The sequence below is a fragment of the Hylobates moloch genome, unplaced genomic scaffold (assembly GCF_009828535.3).
Source record: "Hylobates moloch isolate HMO894 unplaced genomic scaffold, HMol_V3 SCAFFOLD_6, whole genome shotgun sequence".
Taxonomy (NCBI): Eukaryota; Metazoa; Chordata; class Mammalia; order Primates; family Hylobatidae; genus Hylobates; species Hylobates moloch.
This window is the reverse complement of record NW_026652281.1, coordinates 83928155-83950909: the sequence shown is the minus strand read 5'-3', so window position 1 is coordinate 83950909 and position 22755 is coordinate 83928155. Positions and strand designations below refer to the sequence as shown.

General features: G+C 38.9%; 1 protein-coding gene and 1 pseudogene across 5 annotated transcripts in view; one reads left to right on the top strand and one right to left on the bottom strand.

The window, feature by feature from the left end:
• Positions 1-22755, top strand: part of PHKB (phosphorylase kinase regulatory subunit beta) — a 246409-nt gene that overhangs the window by 105573 nt on the left and 118081 nt on the right. For all 5 annotated transcript variants that reach the window (XM_032157264.2, XM_032157259.2, XM_032157261.2 and 2 more), the window contains one exon: positions 16240-16303. In XM_032157264.2, the coding sequence (XP_032013155.1) occupies positions 16240-16303 (64 nt within the window). The remainder of the gene's footprint in view (positions 1-16239; positions 16304-22755) is intronic.
• On the bottom strand, positions 1033-7887 carry LOC116470281 (eukaryotic translation initiation factor 4B-like; annotated as a pseudogene).

The window sequence follows — 22755 nt, the reverse complement described above, 5'->3', positions numbered from 1 at the left end:
GCTGAGTAGCACTCCATGGTGTGTGTGTGTGTGTGTGTGTGTGTGTGTGTCACATTTTTTATATCCACTTATGGGTTGATAGGCACTTAAGTTGATTCCATGTCTTTATAATTTTGAATTGTGCTGTGATAAACATACACATGCAGGTAGCTTTTTTATATGGTGACTTTTTTTCCTTTGGTAGATACCCAGTAGTGGGATTGCTAGATCGAATGGTAGATCTACTTTTAGTTCTTGGAGAAATTTCCATACTGTCTTTCATAAATATCGTACTAACTTTCATTCCCATCAATAGTGTATAAGTGTTCCCTTTTCACTGCATCCACACCAACATCTGTTGTTTTTTGACTTTTTAATAATGGTAATTCTGGCTGGGGTAAGGAGGTATCTCACTGTGGTGTTAATATGCATTTCCCTGATGATTACTGACATTAGTGGCATTTTTTTCATGTTGGTTGGCCATTTGTATATCTTTTGAGAAATGTCTGTTCTTGTCATTTGCCCACTTGTTAATGGGATTTTTCCTTTCTTGCTGATTTGCTTGAGTTCCTTATGGACTCTGTAGATACCCTGTAGTGGGATTGCTGGATCCATTGGTAGTTTAGTCACGTGTCATTTACAAGTTTTTGTTACATTTGCTTTTGGGGTCTCAGTCGTAAGTTCTTTGCCTAGGCCAATGTCCAGAAGAGTTTTTCCAGGTTTTCTTCTAGAATTTTTATGATTTCAGGTTTTAGACTTATGTCTAATCCATCTTGAGTTAATTTTTGTATATAGTGAAAGATAGGGATCCAGTTTCATTCTTTGCATGTTGTTGTTCAATTTTCCCAGTACCATTTATTGAATAGAGTGTTCTTTCTCCAGTGTGTGTTTTTATGTGCTTTGCTAAAGATGAGTTGGTTTTAGGTATTTGGCTTATTTCTGGGCTGTTTATTCTGTTCCATTGGTCTGTGTGTCTTTTTTTTTTTTTTTTTTTCCAGGAGATGGTGAGTTTTATTTTGTCTTGTCTGGGTAGAGGTTTGATTTGCTCTCGAATGTTCCAGGGTGCAGAGAAAGTAGGAAAAAGCACAGGATGTTGAGGTCTATTCGGTGTAATCTTCTCCCTCGTTTTCATTTTCACCATCAACGGAGACAGCAGCATACTTGCTTGCAGAACTGAACTTGGAAGCTAGATTTTCCTCGGGTTTCTTTGGCTCAGGTTCAGATCTGGACTCTTGATCCTTTTTGCCATCTTTCCTATCTGACTCCGTCCAGTGGTCTTTGTTCCCTCTGTCTCCTGGACCATGGCTAGAGTTCCCAGTTTGGCCTTTGGGGACATTCATCCCATCTACTTTATTTTCATCTTTCCTTGCTGGTCCTTCCTCACATGGTTGAGCTGGAGCTACTTTTCCCCCACCACTTGTAGGGATTGCTGCTCTGTATCTGAGCTCTGTGATAGAGCAGGAGGGTTAGAACTTCATTTCACCCAAGCATTCTCCTTTGGTGGAGGGGCTGGCATTACCTTTAGGGGCTGATCAGGTTTGGGAGGTTTAGAAGTTGGAGAGTGACAGTCTTCCTCCTTACTGAGTGTTTCATTTTCTAGAGACTTCTCACTCTCCTTCGTGCATTTCTGCTGTATGTGGCAGAGGTCCCAGTCTGTGATGGCTCACTTCCTGCCCTCGACCATTCCTGTTCCTGAGTTTCTTCACTTTGCCAGCTTGGGTGTCTCTCCCAAGGCCATCATTCTAGTTTTGGCTCATCCAGCTGACGCTGCAACTTCTCTTGTTCCTTCTGTAGCTGTTCTACTTCTCTTTCTCTAGCAGCTGTGTCAGTGGGCTTTGTTCCTCCAAAGATAGAAGCAGCTCGACTGGACTGGGAGGTACTAGCAGAGGAATCATCTTCCTTAGGAGTACTTTGAGGCTTTAGATTCAGTTTGGGTCTTTGGGGGGGACCTCTATCATCACGCCTGTAATCATCCCAAGAGTAATCATCTCTGGAGCTCTATGACCGATCATCCTGTCTGTTGGATCAATCTTCATCGTGGTCCCCACCTCCTCTGTAGTCATCATCCCTGCGGTACCCACTGCCAAATGCTTTTCTGCCATTGCCTATCTGGGAATCATAGCCTCTATCATAGTCTCTGCTGCCTTTGTCATCATAGCGATCCCGGCTGCCGTATCAATCCATATCCCTGTGTGTGCCATCCCAATACTCATCACGATACTAGTCTGAATCATAACGATCTTGATACTTGTCTCCAAAGCTATCATCACCTCTTCTAGGTGAGTAGTCATCAAAGCTGTCTGTGGCAGGACGAGCCCTCCAGTCTGTATCTGTTTTGTCATAATCCCAGTTTCTATCATGGCCAGAAGAACGATCATTCCTGTCTTTATCCTGTGCTTGATCAGCAACGTCCACTCGAATTCTCCTGTTACCTAGAGACTCTTCACTGAGACTCAGGGCACTGAGCAGGGAATCCAGGTCCTCAAATTCAGCATAACCAAGACCTTTCAACTTCTGGATTGTTGGGTTCACATGGTAAACGCACTGCACTGATATTTAGTCCTCTAAAGAATTCCTTAATGCACTCTTCTGTCACATCATAGGGTAGGTTCCCTAGAAAAGCAATGTAGGGTGATGATTTGGGAAGATGGCTCCAGTCGATATTGGGTTCCCAAGCAGCCCCTGGAGCAGTGGGAAGGATGGAACGGTCAATTGGAGGTGCCCTATACACATCTTCATCAATACTGTTCCAAGCTGTTGAAACATCTCCTTCCAGGTCATCTGTTTCATCAGCCCAGCTGACTGGTTTAGAAACATAGGTGCTTCCTCCACCAGTACCCCCATCCTCAGCCAGAAAGTCTGTTAGTCTTCTTATTCTTCTTTTACACTTAGTTCTTGAAGGTCAATAATGGGTCACACTGGAAACTGGTATTGTTGAGGCCGCCATGTTGGGAGAGGCTTTGTGTGTCTATTTTTGTACTGTTTTAGTTACTATAGCCTTGTAGTGTAATTTTAAGTCAGGTAATGTGATGTCTCCAGATTTCTTCTTTTTGCTTTGGATTACTTTGACTATTCAGGATGGTTTTTGGTTGCATATGAACCTTAGGATTTTTTTTTCTAAATCTGTGAAAAAATGACCTTAATATTTTGATAGGAGTTGCAGTGAATCTATAGATTGCTTTGGGCAGTATTGTCAGTTTCACAATATTGATTCTTCCAATCCCTGAGCATGGCATGTTTTTCCATTTGTATCATCTTTGATTTCTTTCGTCACTGTTTTGTAGTTCTTTTTTTTTTCTTCCCAACTATTGTAAATGGGATTGAGTTATGGATTTGATTCTCAGCTTGTTCGTTATTGATACATAGCAGTGCTATGGATTTGTGTACTTTGATTTTGTAACCTGAGACATTACTGAATTTATAAAATCTGGGAGTCTTTTAGAGGAGTCTTTAGAGTTTTCTAGGTATAAAATCAGAGATATAAACAGAGGTAGTTTGACTTCCCCTTTATTTCTTTCTTTTGCCTGATTGCTCTGGCTAGGACTTCCAGTGCTATGTTGAATAGAAGTGATGAAAGCAGGCATTCTTGTCTTGTTCTAGTTCTTAGGGGAAAGGCTTTCACCTTCTCCCTATTCAATATGATGTTGGCTGTGGATTTGTCTTATTTTGGCTTTTGTAATTTTAAGGTATATTTCTTCTATGCCTAGTTTGTTCAGGGTTTTTATCATGAAGAGATGCTGGATTTTATTGAATGCTTTTTCTGCATCTTTTAAAATAATCGTATGGTTTCTGTTTTTAATTCTGTTTATGTGATGAATCAATTTATTGACTTGCATTTGTTGAACCATCCTTATATCCCTGGGATGAAGCCCAGTTGATCAGATTGAATTATCTTTTCAACGTACTGTTGGATTCAGTTGGCTAGTATTTTATTGAGGCTTTTTGCATCTATACTTATTAGGAATGTTGGTCTGTAGTTCTTTTTTGTTGTTGTTATGTCCTTTCCTTGCTTTGGTATCAGGGTGATACCGACTTTGTAGAATGAGTGAGGGAGGATTCCTTCTTGCTCTGTCTTTTGGAATAGTTTTACTAGGATTGGTACCAGTTCTTTGAAATGTCTGGTAGAATTCAGCTGTGAATATGTCTGATCCTAGTCTTTATCTTGTTGGGAGATGTTTTGTTACTGATTCAATCTCACTCCTTATTACTGATCAGCTCAAGATTTCTTTATCTTTTTGATTCAAGCTTAGGAGGTGGTGTGTTTCTAGGAATCTATCCATTTCCTGTAGATTTTCTAGCACATAGAAATGTTCATAGTAGTCTTGCATGATCTTTTGTATTTCTGCAGTATCAGTTATAATGTCTGCATATTCATTTCTGATTCAGCTTGTTTGAATCTTCTCTCTTCTTTTCTTGATTAGCTAGTGGTCTGTCATTTTTGTTTATGTTTTCAAAGAACCAACCTGTTGTTTCATTGATCCTTTGTATTGTCTTTTGGTTTCAATTTCATTTAGTTCTACTCTGATCTCTGTTGTTTTTCTTCTGCTAGCTTTGGGTTTGGTTTGTTGTTTCTCTCGTTTCTTGAGGTGTGACATTATGTTGCCAATCTTTGATCTTTCTGTCTTTTTGATGTAGACATTTAGCATTATAAACTTTTCTCATAGCACTGCTTTTGCTGTATCCCAGGAATTTGGGTAACTTGTGTCACTGTTATTATTCATTTCAAAATTTTTAAAAATTTCATCTTGATTTTATTGTTGACTCAAAAATAATTCAGGAGCATATGGTTTAATTTTCATGTATTTGTATAGTTTTGAGAGTTCCCCTTAGAATTAATTTCTAGTTTTATTCTGCTGTAGTCTAAGAAGATACTTGGTATGATTTTGACTTTTTAAATTTATTGAGATTTGTGTTGTGTCCTATTGTATGGTCTATCTTGGAAAATGTTCCCTGTGCTGATGAGAATGTATACCCTGCAGTTTTCAGGTAGAATGTTCTGTGAATGTCTGTTAGGTCCATTTGTTCTAGAGTCCAGTTTATGTCCAGTGTTTCTTTGTTGACATTCTACCTCAGCGATCTATGTAGTGCTGTCAATGAAGTGTTGAAGTCTCCCACTGTTATTGTCTTGCGTCTACCTCTCTTCTTAGGTCTAGCTGAATTTGTTTGACGACTATGGGTGCTCCAGTGTTAGCTGCATATGTATTTAGAATTATTATATCTTCTTGTTGAATTGTTCTGTTATAATGTAATGACTTTCTTTGTCTTTTTATTTAAAGTCTGTTTTTTTCTCATATAAAATAGCTACTCCTGCTCTCTTTTGGCTTCCATTCATGTGTAATATATTTTTTTCCATATCTTTCCTTGACTCTACAAGAATCTTTATATAGGTTAGGTGGGTCTCTTGAAGGCAGCAGATGTTTGGTCTGTGTTTTTTAAAATCCATTCTGCCAATCTGTATCTTTTAAGTGGGGCACTACACCATTTACATTTGAAAATAGTATTGATATGGAGCTACTCTTGCAGTCATCATATTGATTGTTACCTAGTTGCTTTGTTTTCTTTATTGTGTTATTGTTATAAGCCCTTTCATTTATGTATGTGTCTATATATGTATTTATTTGTTGGGATGGAGTCACTCTGTCACCCAGGCTGGAGTACAGTGGCATGATCTTGGCTCACTACAACCTCTGCCTCCCAGGCTTAAGTGATCCTCCTACCTCAGCCTCCCGAGTAGCTGGGACTTACAGGTGCAAGCCACCACGCCCAGCTAATTTTTGTATTTTTAGTAAAGACGATGTTTCACCCATGTTGACCAGGCTGGTCTTGAACTTCTGACCTCAAGTGATCCACTTGCCTTGGCCTCCCAAAGTGCTGATATTACAGGCATGAGCCACCATGCCTGGCCTAGCCCTTTCATTTAGATGTTTAGAACTCCACTGAGCATTTCTTATAGAGCTAGCCTACTGGTGACGGATTCCCTCAGCATTTGCTTTTCTTTGAAAGTCTTTATTTTGCCTTCATTTCTTAAACTTAGTTTTGCTCTATGCAGAATTTTTGTCTGACAGTTCTTCTGTTTGAGGAGACTAAAGATAGGACCTGAATCCCTTCTGCCTTACAAGATTTCAGCTGAGAAGTTAGTCTGATAGTTTTTCCTTTATCATTTATTTGATGCTTTTATCTCACTGCTCTTAGAATTCTTGCCTTTGCATTGGCTTTAGATAGCCTGATGACCATATGCCTTGGTGATCTCCTTTTTTCAATGAATCTCCCAGGAGTTTTTTGAGCTTCTGGCATTTGGATGTCTAAATCTCTAGCAAGATTAGGAAAGTTTTTCTCAATTATCCCTTGAAGTAGGTTTTCTAAACTTTTTGCTTTTTCTTCTCCCTGAGGAACAACTTTGATTCTTAGATTTGGATGTTTTACATGGTCCCGTATTTCTTGGAGATTTTGTTTGTTTCTTTGTATTCTTTTTTCTTAATTTTTGTCTGACTGGTTTAATTTGAAAGCCTTGCCTTCAAACTCTGAAATTCTTTCTTCTACTTGATCTAGTCTGTTGTTAAAAATTTCCACTGCATTTTGTAACTCCCTAAATGAGTCCTTCATTTCCAGAAGTTCTGTTTTTTTTTTTTAATATCGACCTCTCTAGAAAATTTCATTTATATCCCGTATTTTTTTTTATTTCTTTGTATTGGTTTTCAACTTTCTCTTGGATCTCATTGAATAACTTTATAATGAATATTTTGACTTCTTTATCTGGTATTTCAAAGATTTAATTTTGTTTTGGATCCGTTGCTGGAGAGTTAGTATGTATTGGGGACGGGGTGGTATTGTAAATAAAACTTTTTTCATATTACCAGAATTATTTTTCTGGTTTCTTCCCATCTGGATAAACTATTTCTTCTTATTATTATTGAATTTACTTTTGATTTGACTGGGTTCTTTTTTTTTTTTTCCCTTTAAGGATGTGACTTTAATGTGTGTCATTTGTAATCACCTAGCTTCAGCTCTGGGTGCTTTCAGTGGCAAAGTCTTTGTTGAGTTTCTTAGTTATAGAGAATCTGTGTGCGACGGCTTTCTCAGGTGCTGGTTTTAGTAGCAGTGTACTTAGTGTGTGGGAAGGTTCATTGTCTCCTGTGGGCCCAGAGTGGCAGAGGTCTCAGGAAGCTTATCTTGTTCCCCAGTAGTGTGCACTACTCTCCTCCCGAAGTCTTTTTTTCACTAGGGTAGAATAGTTCAGCCTTTAGGCCAGTAGGAGGCGCCCATGGGTGAAAGCCAGCTGCAGCTGAAGCAGGTGGTGGGTATATGCAGTACCCCAGTGGTGGACAAAAGTCTCAGCCTTGACAGAGGCAGCTGGGGTGGGGGTGCTCCCGGTGAAATGCACCGAGGTCTTCACTGTGGGAGGAGAGGGAGCCACCTCAGCTTCACTACCAGGCCTGCAGGAAAGCAACCTCCCTGTCGTCCCCCACCATCCCTATATTCTGGATATTTAGATCAGACAAGCACCTCTGTCCATCTACAGGAACACTGACATTCCATATCCAGAGACAGTGTGACTCTATCTCTCATGAAAACCTGAGCCCAGAGGGCACTCCTCCCAAGGGGATGCAGTCACCCCAAAGTGCTTGAGAAAGTTCCTCCATAGGTCCACTCTCACTGAGCTCCCATGGGAGAAGCCCCAGCTGTATCTGCATTGTTGAACAAGAGGGAGAGAAGCCCCTTCACAAGCACCGAGGCTCCTCCACTGCTAGGGTAGAACCTTAGTCTTTCCCCACGGAGCCCAGTACTGCACCTGTTCCTCTGCTGAAAGAAACTTCCCATAGGCAGGAAGTCGTGGTACTCAAGGTTCATATTTTGGTTTCTTTTGTCCCAAGGGGTGTTCCCTTTGTGTGGTGCACTCCCTGTTCCCATGGGAACGGTGATCTGTGCGGGCCAGACTACTGTGAATCCGGCTGCTTATCTGGGTTTAGCCGCCTCAGGGACTGCCACCATCCAGGCCTGTGCTGGAGAATCTCGGCAAGGGATATAGTCCTGGGGAAGACACAAGGGCTGAAGGTCCTCAAGCAAAAGAAATGATCACAATGGGTGCACGCCCAGTATGTTGCCTGCTAGTACAGCTCAGGACCAGAGGGAAAGGGAGGGGACTTTGTGTGAGCAAGGACCCAAGAAGTCCCCAGATTGCAGTCCACTCCAGCATTTGGACTCATGAGGGCAGAGAAGCTCTCCTTGAGTTTGGATACCAGCAGTCAAAGGCTAGAGAATACCCTTTCTACAGAATACTAAATCTCTCAGGGTTTGATACTCTTCCAGCTTCTTGTTACTTTCTTTTGTGTGCGTGTTGTGGATTCTTCTAGTGAATTCTCCGATGGACTCTAGCCCTCTCCCTGTAACACTCTATTTGGGATGTGACTATTTATTTGTGATTTTGTTTCTTCCTTCTGAGGTGAATTGGTTACTAGCACCTATAGTCAGCCATCTGGAGAAGCTCTGGAGAAGCTCTTTAGTGCTTCAGGCTATGGACAGGTCTGCGGGATGTGTAATGGTTTGGGCCCCACTCTTAGCTCCAGAGGTGGGTGATGTTGGGTGGAGCGGGGCAAGGCTGACCTGTCCTCTCCTCTCATAAGGGCAGGTTCAAGCACCAACTCTGATGGTAGCAGTAGGGGAGTGGCATGGACTCTGTAAGATTTCTTTGGTTATAAGTAGCCTTAGTGCAGTGGCTTTCTCAATTGTCAGATATAGTAGTAATGTACTGGGTACATGAACAGGCCCAAGGCCTCCTGAGCAGCCTGAGTGGTGTGAGTAATAGTGTTAGCTGAGGTCATGCAAAAGTTTTCTCCTTCCTGAGCACCGTGTTGTTATGTTAGCAGACATTGTAGAGGGCTGTGTCAGTTGACCTCCAACTACAATTTAGGGACTTGTTGAGGCCATTATCTTGCTCAGACAAGGTCCCTTCCCTTTTTGCCTGGTCCTAAGCTGTAGTAGAGGATGCCATACTGGATGCATACCCATTGTGGAAGTTTGTTCTGCTCAAGTACCTTCAACCCTTGTGTCTTCTCATCACTAGATCCCTTGTAAACAGCCCCCAGCACCAGACTGGCTTGAGACAGCTGCACAGGATAGACAAATTCAGAAGAGCAGTGGGATTCACAGTGAAGTGGCACTAGCAGGAGAGAGCCAGCTGCAGTGGTGGACTTGGGCATTTATACTTGGCTTATGTTACCCTGGGGAAACACTTCTATCCCAGGCAATGGGCAGGGTCATGGAACTCCCTAAAGTCCCTGTCTGTGGTGTTAGGCTAGGGGCATAGCCTGTGGGGCCTGGATCAGGCAAGTCCTCACTCTGGCTCACCAGGTGTGGACTCAGGCTGTGACCCCAGTGGCGATCCGAGGGCAGTTCCCTGGCCACTGGGGTAATGCTCCACGGAGGAGCGGAACTGCCTCTGTCGCATAAAAGAATCCTCAGGGAGGAGAGAGGGGTAACCGGCAGCAGTGAGACCCACCCAGCTCTCACTTTCTTAACACATTGGGTCTCACACTCACAGACTTCTGGCAACAGCTGGGTCCCAGGCAGTCTGCACTCAGCATGCAAAACTGCCCCAGGTTGTAAGTCCTCCTGCCCAAGACAAAGACCAAGGCTTCCAGGCCACACCCCTCCCAGTTTGCCTGCAAAGCAGGGGCTCCCAGCACCTGCCTCTGTGGCAAAAGCCTGCTTCCTGCTTACCTCTCATTTCTGATGAATGTGGTTTATACCCACAGTAGATTAGATTGCTTATTTTAATTGGCAGCTTCTTCCAACCTGTGACCACTGTCTGAGTTAGCTGGCAGAATTCTGCGAGGTCCCTTATGAAGTAGGATCAGCAATGGCTTCCCTCCATCTCTGCTGGGGTGTGGGAGTGCAGGCAAAACAATTTTTTTTTCTTTTATATGTGGAGTCTTGCTGTGTTGCCCAAGCTGGATTGCAGTGGCGCGATCTTGGCTCACCGCAACCTCCACCTCCTGGGTCCAAGCAATTCTTCTGCCTCAGCCTCCTGAGTAGCTGAGATTACAGGCATGCACCACCACACCCAGCTAATTTTTATATTTTTAGTAGAGACAGGGTTTCGCCATGTTGACCAGGCTGGTCTTGAACTCTTGACCTCAGGTGATCCACCCGCCTCAGCCTCCCAAAGTTCTGGGATTACAGGCATGAGCCATCACTTCTCATATGCTCCTTGTGGCTCACCAAATCAGCACCAGTGCTTGGTAGGGTTGAGACATTCCCCTGTGGTGTGGATTGCCCAGCTCCCCAGTGTGAATGTGTGTCACGGAGGCAGTCTCCCCCCTTTCACACCCTGGAGACAGATTTTCACCTGACTTACCATGTAGGTTGCCACCCACAGCTTTCAAAGTGTCTGAAGTTTCTTTCATTTTTTTGTTGAGTTTCTGTGTTTCTTCTTGGATAAAAGTTTACAGCATAAATCTCTGCACGTTATTTTGCTCTTTCCAAGTCGGTGAGGCATGCTAACAAAGCCTCCAATCTGGAGCCTGGGTAGTTTATAAAGAAAAGAGATTTATTTGGCTCACAGTTTTGCAGGCTATATATACAAGAAGCTCAGGACAGAAGGCTAAGTGGAGCTGGAGTGTAGAAATCACATGACGAGAGAGGGAATAGTAGGTGCCAGGTTCTTTTCAACAACCAGTTCTCACGGGAACTCAGACTAAGAAACTCACTCAATCCCATGGGAATGACACCAAGCCATTCATGAGGGCTCTGCCTCCAGGATCCTGACACCTCCCACCTTGCCCCACCTCCAACATTGGGGATCAGATTTTAACAGGAGACTTGGCAGGATCAAACAAACCACATTCAAATCATAGCATGTGTCATCTGCAAAGAGACAGTTTCATTGCTACCTTTCTAAGCTATATTCTTTTTATTTCCTTTTGTTGCCCTATTTTACCACGTAGAACTTCCAGTACTATGTTAGTCATGGTGAGAGCAGACATTTTTGTTTTGAGAGGGAGCATTCAGTTTTTCTTTCACCATCAAGTAGAGTTAGCTGTAGAATTTTTGTAAATCAAACTGCAGAATTTATACAAATGGCCAATAAGCATGTGAAAAAATGCTCAACATCACTAATCATCAGAGAAATGCAAATTAAAACCACAATGATATATTGTTACACCAGTCAGAATGGCTGTTATTAAAAAGTCAAAAACTAACATATTGGAAGGGTTTGGAGAAAAGGGAACACTGATACATTGTTGGTGGGAATGTAAATTAGCACAACCTCTATGGAAAACAGTATGGAGGTTTCTCGAATAACTTAAAATAGCACTACCTTTTGATCTAGTAATCCCACTACTGGATATCTACCCAAAAGAAAGGAAATTATTATATCAAAAAGATACCTGTATTCATATGTTTATCGCAGCATAATTCACAATTGCAAACATATGAATCAACTTACGTATTCATCAACAGATGATTGGATAAAGAAAATGTGTATATGTACACAAAGAGATACTGTTCAGCCATAAAATGAATGAAATCACATCTTTTATAGCAACATGGATGACATTAGAGGCTATTATCTTTAGTAAAACTAACTCAGAAAGAGAAAGTCAAATACTACATACTCTCACTTAAAAGTGGGAGCTAAATAATGTGTACATATGGACATAGAGTGTGGAATGATAGACATTGGAGCCTGGAGAGGGTGGAAGGGTGGGAAGAGTTTGAAGGATAAGAAATTACTTAATAGATACAATGTACATTATTCAGGCAATGGTTACACTAAAAGCCCAGGCCTGACGTGGTGGCTAGTGCCTGTAGTCCCAGCACTTTGGGAGGCCAAGATGGGCGGATCACCTGAGGTTGGGAGTTCAAGACCAGCCTGATCAACATGAAGAAACCCTGTCTCTACTAAAAATACAAAATTAGCTGGGTGTGGTGGTGCAATCCCAGCTACTCAGGAGGCTGAGGCAGGAGAATTACTTGAACCTGGGAGGCGGAGGTTGTGGTGAGCCGAGATCGTGCCATTGCACTGCAGCCTGGGCAGCAAGAGCGAAACTCTGTCTCAAAAAACAAAACAAAACAACAACAACAACAAAAACCCAGACTTCATCACTATGCACTATTTCCATGTAACAAAACTGCACTTGTGCCCCTTAAATTTTTATAGATTAAAAGAAAGACACATCATTAAAAAAGTTGTGGAATTTCCCTCTATTCCTAGTTTTCTGAGAGTTTTGTCATAAATGGATGTTGAATTTTGTTCGATGCATTTGCTGCATCAATTGATATGACCATGTTATTTTGTTTTGCTTTAGCCAGTTAACATGGTAATTATATTAATTGGGTTTTTATTATTGAACTGGCCTTGTTTCCCTGGAGTAAACCCTACTTAGTCATGGTGATAATTCAGCTTACATATTACTGAATAGTGTTTGCAAATGTGTTTTTAAGGATTTTGAATGTCAATGCTCATTTAGTTCCTCTGTATCCTTGCTGGTTTTCTGTCTAGTTGTTCTACCAATTGTTGAGAGAAAAGGAGAAAAGTGCAAGTATCCAACCGTAACTGTGGTTTTGTCTATTCTTTCAGATCTATCAGTTTTATTTCACACATTTTGCAACTCTGGTGCATACACATTTAGGATTGCTATGTCTTCTTGGTGGATTGACCTTTTCTATTATGTATTATAATATCCTTCTCTGTCTCTGATAATTTTTTTTGCTCTGAAGTCTCCTTTATCTATTATTAATATAGTCACTCCTGCATTATTTTGATTGTGTGATGTATCTTTTTCCATCCTTTAACTTTCAGCATGTCTATATTGTTATATTTGAGGGGACTTTTTTATAGACAGTACATAGGTAAGCCATATTTTAACTGCAAATATCTTTCTTTTAATTGGTATATTTCGTGCTTTTAAATTTAATTAATTTCTCATATGTTTGGGCTTAAGTCTGCCATTTTCTTTTTTGTTTATGTCTTTTTTAATGTTATTTTTAACTGTTTTCCACCTTTTCCTAACTTAGCTGATGCCATTTTATTGATTTTTTTGTTTGTTTATTCTATTTTTCATCTTTCTGTTTTATTTTTCCTACCTTCCTGTGGGTACTTAAAGATTTTTTTAAATCTCTTTTTGATTTATCAGTAGTGGTTTTTGATTGTATCATTTTGTATAGCTTTTTAGTGATTGCTGTAGGTAACACTTCAGTGTAGTGATGTCATCATTTTATTAGTTCAAATGAAGTATAGAAAACTTACTTTCATTTATGTCTTATTACCATTCTGAATTTATAATAGTTATCTTAAATATTTCCTCCATACACATTTAGAATCGTATCAGACAGTGTTATAATTTTTGCTTCGATTGTCAAACATAAAATTCAAGAGGAGAAGAAACATGTATTGTATTTACCCATATTTATGCTTACCTTGTTTTTTGTTTCTTTTTAGTGTTCTGATATTTGTTTTTTCCTCTTTTTAAAAAATTACCTTTCTGTTTAGAGAATGGAGTTTAGCCATTCTTTCAGGGTAGGTCTGCTGGTGATAGAATCTCTTATTTTCCTTCATCTGAGATTGTCTTGGTTTCTTCCTGATTGCTAAGTGATATATGTACTGGTATAACTTTCTGAGTGGGTAGTTTTTTTCTTTCAATCACTGGAAACTCTTGTGCCACATCCTAGCCTTCATGGTTTCTAATAAACAATCCATTGTCATTCTAATTATTTTTCCCCTATAGGTAACATGTTATCTCTGGCTACTGTCAAGATTTTTTTCTTTGTCTTTAATTTTCAGAAGTTATGATGTGTCTTAGCATGGACATTTTAAAATTTATTTTGTTTGTGTTTCATTCAGCTTCTTGTATCTGTAGGTTTCTGGCTCTTGCTAAGTGGGAATTTTCTGCTTTGTCCTCTGTCTCTCTCCTTTAGGAACTCAGGTGACATGAATGTTAGACACTTTGTTATGATCCCACAAATCCCCTGAGGCCTTAATCATTTTTTTCTATTTTATTTTCTTTGTTTTGATCAAATTGGATAATTTCTGTTGTTCTGTCTTCCAGTTTGGTTATTCTTTCCTCTGTCCTCATCATTCTGCTGTTGAGCCTATCTACTGAACTTTTTATTTACACTATTATATTTCTCAATTTAAAAAACTTTGCTGATACTTTCTTACTTAAGGATTTCTGGTTTTTTGATTTAAGCATGTTCGTAATTGCTTATTGAAGCATTTTTATCATGGCTGCTTTAAAATCTTTGTCAGATAATTCTAACAACTCTTTCTTCTCAATGTTAGCATCCGTTGATTGTATTTTTTTCATTTGGTTTGAGATCTTTCAGGTTCCAGGTATGAGGAGTGTTTTTTGATTGACATGTAGGTATTTTGGGCATAATAGTATAAGACCCTAGATCTTATTTTAACTTTCTGTTTTAGCTGTATTTTTCTATACCACTCTGGTAGAAGAAGGGGTGAGGGCACATCACCTCATTACTGCCAGGTAGGAATATAAGGCCATTATTTTTGTTGACATCCAGCTCCCCAGTAGGCCTCCACTAATACCTCCTTGGCTGGGAAATATAGGAGTGCTTCATTACTGGTTCTCATTTGGCCTCCATTTATAGGGCAGGAGAAAAGGTGTGACCTCTTGATTGGTGATGAAATGGTTTCTTATCACCTATTGGAAATGAAAGTGTTGACTTCTTCCTTGTAGTTTTCTGACACCACCATGACTAAGAGAGTTGGGAGTTGAGCATTGTGCCTCATAATAGACTCATGAATGTAGAAGTCTAGGTTTCTACTCAGCCTTTGCTGGAATGGATGGGGGTAGGGTAAAGTTTTTTCTGAGTGGTTATTGGCTAAAAGTTTTATTTTTGCTAGGCTGCTCTTTTCCTGTCCTTTGGCTAGAGAGACAGGCTTTTGTTGGGGATTTTTTTGTATGCATGTGCTGGCATTTCTCAGTGGTTGGCTCCTTTGACTTTAAGACTGGTATAAATAAGGCAAAAAGGAAACCCAGGGCACTTACCATAGTGTTGTTCATAGAATCCTGAAGTTCATAGCTAGACTGCCTTCTACCCATGTTTCTAAGTCTTTTTATGTTTGTTTTATATGTAATGTCCAAGCTTCTTGGTTGTACTTAGTGAGAAGACTAGGGAAAATTATATCTACTCCATCTTGCCATCCATGTATCTTTAAAATAAGTGTCTGACTTATTTATTGTCCAGCAATACAAGTGATTATTTCTTAAAAACAGGTTATGAAACAACTTATAGGATGTAGGTAATGATGACATGAATAGCTTAGAACAGTAGCTCTCAAACTTAAAGTGCATTCAAACACCTGGAAGGCTTTTTAACACTGACTATGGAGCCCTATTCCCAAGAACTAGCATTTCTAACAAGTTTCCAGGTAATACTGAAGGTGCTGCTCTGGGGACCATAGTTTGATAATCTGTTTCAGAGAAATGCTGAATAGATGACAGATCATTAGCTTTAAATGATATTAATGGCAAATACAGTTGCTTTGAGTAAAACAAATAAAAATTTGTAATAATTAAGCTGGGCATTAGATATAAAATATTTAAAGGTAGATACTTAAAAGATGATATCATATTTTTAATGAAATGGGTCTTCCCATTTTCCAGCACTATAGTATATGGCATTTGAGAGGCCAAAAGGGTAGGACACTAAGGGAAATAGTATTCATTTTATTATAAAGGGAAGAATATAGCAAAAAATGAGACATAAGGTGATCAGTTGTTCTGTGAGCATAAAATAATGCCTATTTTTTACATCTTAGGCAAGAGGGTTTGAAGGATACCTTAAGCCACACTCTGATAGTTGTATGATATGCAAGATCTTTCTTAAGACTCATATTTGATGTCAGAAAAGCTCTGTTACATTGATCTGAACTAATGATGCCCAACCTGCTAATTACTGCACTTATCATCATAATATACCTTCCTCTAAAGTTCATCTTTTTTTCTTGAGTTAGTGAATAAAAATGATTCTGGAATTAAAACTACTCCCATCAATAGTATGACCATTAGTTTAGATCAAGGTAAACCTAGAAATATTTTTCCCAGGTGATCACTAACTATAAAAAAGAAAAATTAAAATAGTGAAATGTCAGAATGAGGTCTCTTAGACATTATTCTTCTTACAGAAGTTGTTATAAATGTTAATAAAGAAATTTGCTTGTGAATATTCATCAGATAATGGTTCTAATTTTGTGGCCACATACATTAGAGTAATAAAGTATTTCCTTTTCTCTTTTAGCTCTGTTGGTTTAGCAAAAGCAGCTCTAGAAGCAATTAATGGATTCAACCTTTTTGGCAACCAGGTAAAAAATAAGACCCCCAGAATCTTTGATTATTTGAATTGCATATTTAATTAATTTGGCTATTCATTAACAAAGTCATTTCCTTATAATCAGAGAATGTCCAAAATTTATGTAGAAGCTCATGCTTGAACTTTTCCTTTGAAAATGATTTGCCAGTTAAATTTTTAGTTTTCTAGCTAAAGACCATTGCTTAATTTCTTCAAAAAAAAAAAAAAGAAAAATTTTTTTGATAAATAATTCTGATTTCCTTGGTTCAGTGACTTTTCCCTCAAGTCTATTAGTCATTTTTTAGAGGGTTTCACATTTTTTAATATATTTGGCATTGTATATATTTTTTTATGTCAGTTTTCATGTTGGTTTCAATTTAATGTATTTCAATATATATCTCATGTAGAAGAGAATTTGTGTGATGTGTTTAGCCAGATAATTGGGAGTTTTGATCCTAGCTTCACCTTCAACTGGCTATAATCAAACGTCTAAAATCTCATTTTCTCTGGGGATGAAAAAGAAACCCTGAAGGTTGTCTTAAATTTTCATTAGATCTTTAACCAGTTTTTGTACTGAAAGAATCTAATCAAGTGACCATGGATTGAGTTGTCAGTGGAAAGGAATAAAATGTAGGAATAGAGGTTACTACTCTGGATCAAGAAGTAGGCCAATTTTCTTTAGCAGTTTTTATAAAGATTCCTAAGATGGTGAGGTAAAGTGAAGTTTCTAACTGACATTATAATTAATCCTAAGCTACTGAAATGCTAAGGCAGTAAAGAAACATTTTAGGAGGTTACATAGTTGTGCAAAAAAAATGACATGGTTTTTCTTATGGCAATTATAATGCTATTTACTCAAGTCTTGAATTTAAGAATGTTTTTAATTGTAGTCTATTAATGCAGCCACCTCTCTTCTCCTCCTTACATACACAAGCACTCTTCTCGTCCCAGCTCCCTCTGGAGGATGGATGGGCTCTGTCTATATGAAGGTCATGAGAAATTGCCACACACTCTGGATCACCCATTTTTATATTCCTGGATGGATGGATGGATGGATGGATGGGTGGATAGCTAGATAGCTAGCTAGCTAGCTGGATAGATAGACAGATAGAGGATAAAATGACTTTAAAGAATTAAAGAATGGCATTATATTAGGGGTCAGGAGACAGGATCACTGCATGCTCTGTACTCAGTTCCACCAGTGAGTTTGGCTATTTAACTAAACCTCAGCTTCCTCTTCTAAAAAAATAAAGATAATGATAATAGGACCTAACTCAGGAGGTTTTCATGCAAATAAAAGTTAATTAGCATAGTGCTTGGCAGAGATTAAACTTTTAATAAATGCCATCTCTTGTTGCTATTATTTATGAAGTAATAGTAATACAAAGGAAGGGAAATGAGAAAGAACTGAAAGCTTTCTAGAGCATATATCAAGGAGACTGAGAGGAGGAGGCATGGATTAAACCAGAGCTGATGTTATCAGCAGTCTGGAAAGGTACAGGTCTTGCTAACCTGGCTTCTGTGACATACCAAATACTGAGCTGAGTGGAGCTGAGTGTCTCTTGGTTGGCTGCTACATGGTAGTAGCCAGCTCTTTTTTGCAATTGTGTCATCTCCTTTGAAGTACCTGAGTTTTAGTGTATGTTGCTTACATACCTGTAGGCGCCCCTTCCAATTATGTGTGTACTAACACACACATACATACAAACTACATTTCCTAACTCTACCCAACTTTCAGTGCTCTACTTTTCCCAGGAAGCTTTCATAAATTGCTCAGCTATAATTCTAAAATCACTAAATTACTTTACTCTGCATTTGGATTCTGAGTTATAACTGTATTGCTGATAGTGTTCCTCAGCCAGTTTCTCAATCTTGACTACACATTGGAATCATTTGAGGAATTAAAAAAAAATACTCATATATGAGCTCTACTTCCAGGGATTCTGATTTAATTGGTGTAGGGAGAGGCCTTGGCATTGAGATTTTTTGGAACTCCTCAGGAATTCTAATATACAATCAAGGGTGAGAACAACTGCTCTAAGCCGAGTTAATTTTTGGCCTTGTTCAGGTCACGTCTGTTTCCAATGGAGCAATGCACCAAATATTTGCTGAATTGACTACTACTTGATTGTTTCAGATAGAAATATGGACAGATAATGTCTTCTTTCTTTCGTTCTTTTTTTTTTTTTTTTTTTTTTTTTTTGAGACAGCTTCTTGCTCTATCACCCAGGCTGGAGTGCAGCGGCGCGATCTCGGCTCACTGCAGCCTCTAGCTCCTGGGTTCAAGCGATTCTCCTGCCTCAGCCTCCCGAGTAGCTGGGAGTACAGGCGTGTGCCACCTCACCCGGCTAATTTTTGGATTTTTAGTAGAGGTGGGGTTTCACCACGTTGGCCAGGCTGGTCTTGAACTCCTTACCTCAGGTGATCCGCCCGCCTTGGCCTCCCAAAGTGCTGGGATTACAGCCGTGAGCCACCACGCCGGGCCACGTCTTATTTCTTTAGCCACAAGAATATCACATGTTGCCAGTAAAGTCCCTTCATCTTCCATTTTTACAAGGTAGTGTCAGTGTCCTAGTTTTACAAATTCCCTTTCATCTCTTTTTTCTGATGTGGAGAACTGCAGAAATATGACTTTGAAAATGTTACTATTCCCACCTCTACAGCAGTTAAATTAATAATGTGCCTGCTAAACAGTAGCACATTTAAAAGTGCATGTGATCTTTTTAGTGTTTAATCATTTTATAATGTCATTGTATATACTTAAAAGAGCTGTGATCTAATTAAAAGTTGCTGGAAAAAGAATTGACATAAAGAAATGCTTTTATTGAAATGAAAATCCATAGAAACTACCTCAAGACTTGGGGGATTTCAGATCATATTGATATTCACAGTTATTTCTAAAGGCCATTGGTATAAGGTTTTGGAAGACCTGATCGTGTGTCTTTAACTAAATTAATTTAGAACTTTCAAAAAGTATGTTCTCTCTTGGTGGCAACTCAATAGAGATGGTACAGCCCCTTTCTCAAAATGAATGATCAGAAGATTGAAGTAGTGTTTCTCAGATCACACCGCACAGGGGCAAAACCAGGAATTAAACCAGTGCCACTCCATAATGAATCTATTAATAGAAGACCAACTTGTTGGTATGGGAAATTTCAGCTGTTGGACACTTTCTACTTTTAGAATTGGGAGCTGTGCATTTTCTTTGAAAACTCTTAAGCTGTTTTTTGCTTAATAATTATTGAGCAGAAGCTCAATGGAAAGAGGTATCCATTTCACAAATAGTGTGAAAGGCTTGCCTTTTGCCCCTGGCCTCAGCATATGAGATTAAACAAATGTTAATTTTATTTTTATGGGCAGTTGTTGGGTAGTAAAGTTTTTCGCTTTGGTTATGATTATTATGCGTTCCTATACTTCCTCTTTTTTTTCCAATAATAACTTTTCTTATTATTCAAGGAAAGAAAAACACTTTAAATCTTCATTCTGAAACTATTTTCCAAATTTATTTTTCTTTGGGACACTAAGAATAAAATGTGATAAAATGGCCTAGTTTCCTTAATGATTTGTTTACAATAAAAGCTAATTTGGGGCAGAGCTACATTTAGAAACATATATAATCTTCAATATGGGAATCACATATTTCATCATAATCTCAAATATATTCTGTATAAATTTCATGACAAATATATTTAAATAATGTTTGATAATATTTAAACAGTAATATTTTAGTCTATCAGAATTTATTTTCATCAAATGTCATAGTCATAGTAAGCAACAGTTTTGTGATTCCTGGGTTCGAGTCTCAGCTCTGCTCTTTTGAGACCCTGAAAATTCATGTTCAAATTTATCTTTCTCTGTAGTTTCAGAATTCCTTTCACAGTATGTGCATGAGGACAAAGAAGCTTGGGTTGTGAGAGGGGCTGCTGGAAAGAGCTGTTGGGTCAGTAAGCAAAAGTTGGCTATTTACACATGTATTGCCACCACAGCCTTGGTGCAGAAGGGAAATTCCCATCAGTAAATACACTTTCTGGAAGAATACATTTCTCCAGGCTCTGCTACAGAGCTCAGTGACAGCCTCATAACTGAACTAGGGGAGAAAAATCTCCTGACAATAGTTTTGTGGTGTGGTTTTGTTCCAGAATAAGAATGTGAAGATCATGTACGATAGGTAGATCCAATGACCAGTTGTACCTTGTTTTATTTTTTGAGTCTAGATGAGGGCAGCAAGTCCCTTAGCTCAGCCTCCGAGTAGTGATTAAGGAAGAAAAGAAAGATCAGACAGTCTTTAAATTGTTTTCTTTTGAATTGAGACCAATGAGATCAGCAAAGTCTTATGTTTACAGTTGGTACCCTTGGCCTTAGGGACTGTCTTAAAAGTGGTTGTTCTGGTCATGGGATTAAGAGAAGTGCAGTGCAGCCCTTCCCCACCGCTGGAACTCAAGTCCCCATGACAGTGGTCAGGTTTCAGAATCATCTTCCAGTCCAAGTGCATTTACTAGACTAAAACAATCATAGAAACTTGGTTAGGGAGTAAAGTTTGAGCTGCCAGTCTTAAAATAAACTCTTTAGGTGGAGTCAGGATATTATGGCAGAATTATAATGTTTTCAGGAAATGGAAGATGAAAATAATCAGATACTCTGAAGTGACATATACATATAAAACATCCTTTCATATTCCTGTCCTTAATTGGGGAAATCAAGATACTGACAAATGAGCCGAGGCCAGAATCTAAAAGGTAATGACTAGAGAGATTGCTCATGTTATGCAAAGTGTTCAAAGCAGTGCAGACGTCTAGCTTCCTTTGAAATTTGCAGGCCTTAAATTAATGTGTCTGATGATTTAAAGTAGGTGATAATTAATTCCATGTGTGGGTTCTCCTTGATGACTCTTAAAAAGACTTGCTTCTGGATTGGGAATAGCTGCCCATGACCTTGGGATATTTTACCCTCCTGGAAATCTGGACCGTAATGCCTAAAGCATAGGATATTTTTGTGAGAAGACAGCCAAACAATATAGTTAATCACCCTTTGGTCTCAGTGTTAAAATATGGTAACATTATGAGATTATTTTTCCCTTTGGGCATATTTCTTAGGTTGGCAGAGAAAAATTGAGAGCTGAATAAATACTTTGATGAATCTAGACAAATAAGCCATTTATTTGCGACCAGAAAATAGAAGTTGCCTGTTTACATTATCAAGTAACATAGAGAATTGCCAAATTTGCCATTTCACTTCATTATTTATAAATTATCCTACTTAGATTGTATCTTTTGAAAATTTAATTCCAGGCAGATAGTTTGGTATGCAATTAACTTTATTAATTCTTGGTCTAAAGATAAATTATAGCTCCTATTTTTTGTGTATTCATAGGCTCCTAACATATTATATCCATTTATTTCTCTGCTGTTTTGTTCTAACTACCCTGCTTGCTCCCATTTCACCAAAATTCAGAGCCTAGCTATGGTCCTCACCTTCTCTATGAAGTGCCCCAACTTCCCCGGGGACTTGTTTTATAATTTTCTTCTCCCCCTTAAACCACTAACTTTAGTGAAACTAAGTCATGTGTTGCGATGTGCTGCCTTTTTGTTTTCTTAATAATCTTCTTGTTCAGGACTGTTGCCTGGGTCAGCTCCTTGAGAGCACAGGTCAAATTTGATCTTGTTTGTTTTCCTCAAAGCAGAGTGCACAGTACCTTGCCAGCGGCAGCTGCTGCTTGAACCAGTAGAGATGGGAGGTTGGAACTCCAGAGTAATAGAAAGGACAGTTTACCATTCATCTGGTGGTTGAGAGACAGCCTCACCGAATCACTGTTCATTTATTAGTTTACTTGTCAGATTTTAAAAAGAGTTTAAAATGGTATTCTGAATGACAAATCATTCTATTTTATGAGCTAATTTTCATGTACAAACATGGGCTACTAGGAAAAAAATACCTCTAGTGAATCTGACATCTGGATATGGGGTCTGGTGCTGCTAGATTTTGAAGTTCAGTCTAGTGATTGGTTGGAGATATTTTTGTTTCAGTTTGAATGCATCTGTGAAGTTGGTGAGAATTGGGATGAGATTCAGAAAATAGTATTAAAGTAACATGAAATTTATAATTCTCTTCTCCCTTTCCCCATGTATTTTTCTGAGTATTCTCCTTATTCCCATCCCGTTCTATGTGATTTCAAATATTTAGCTCCCCAGTAAAGCTGTTGAATATGGAATGCACTAGTTTTAACCGGGTTAGCAGATAGATTAACATTTTCTGTTACACCTATTTGTTTTATTCAAGCTTTTTTTTCTTACTTGAAATATATATGTGTGTGTGTGCATATATATATGGGGGAGTTGTATAAGATATATATATATGGGGGAATTGTATAATCTAGTGTTTAAAGAATGGGCCTCTGTGTCAGAGACTTGATTTTGAACCTTTGCTCTGTTAAAGAAAGTCTTAATGTCCTTTTCAGTAAAATGAGGA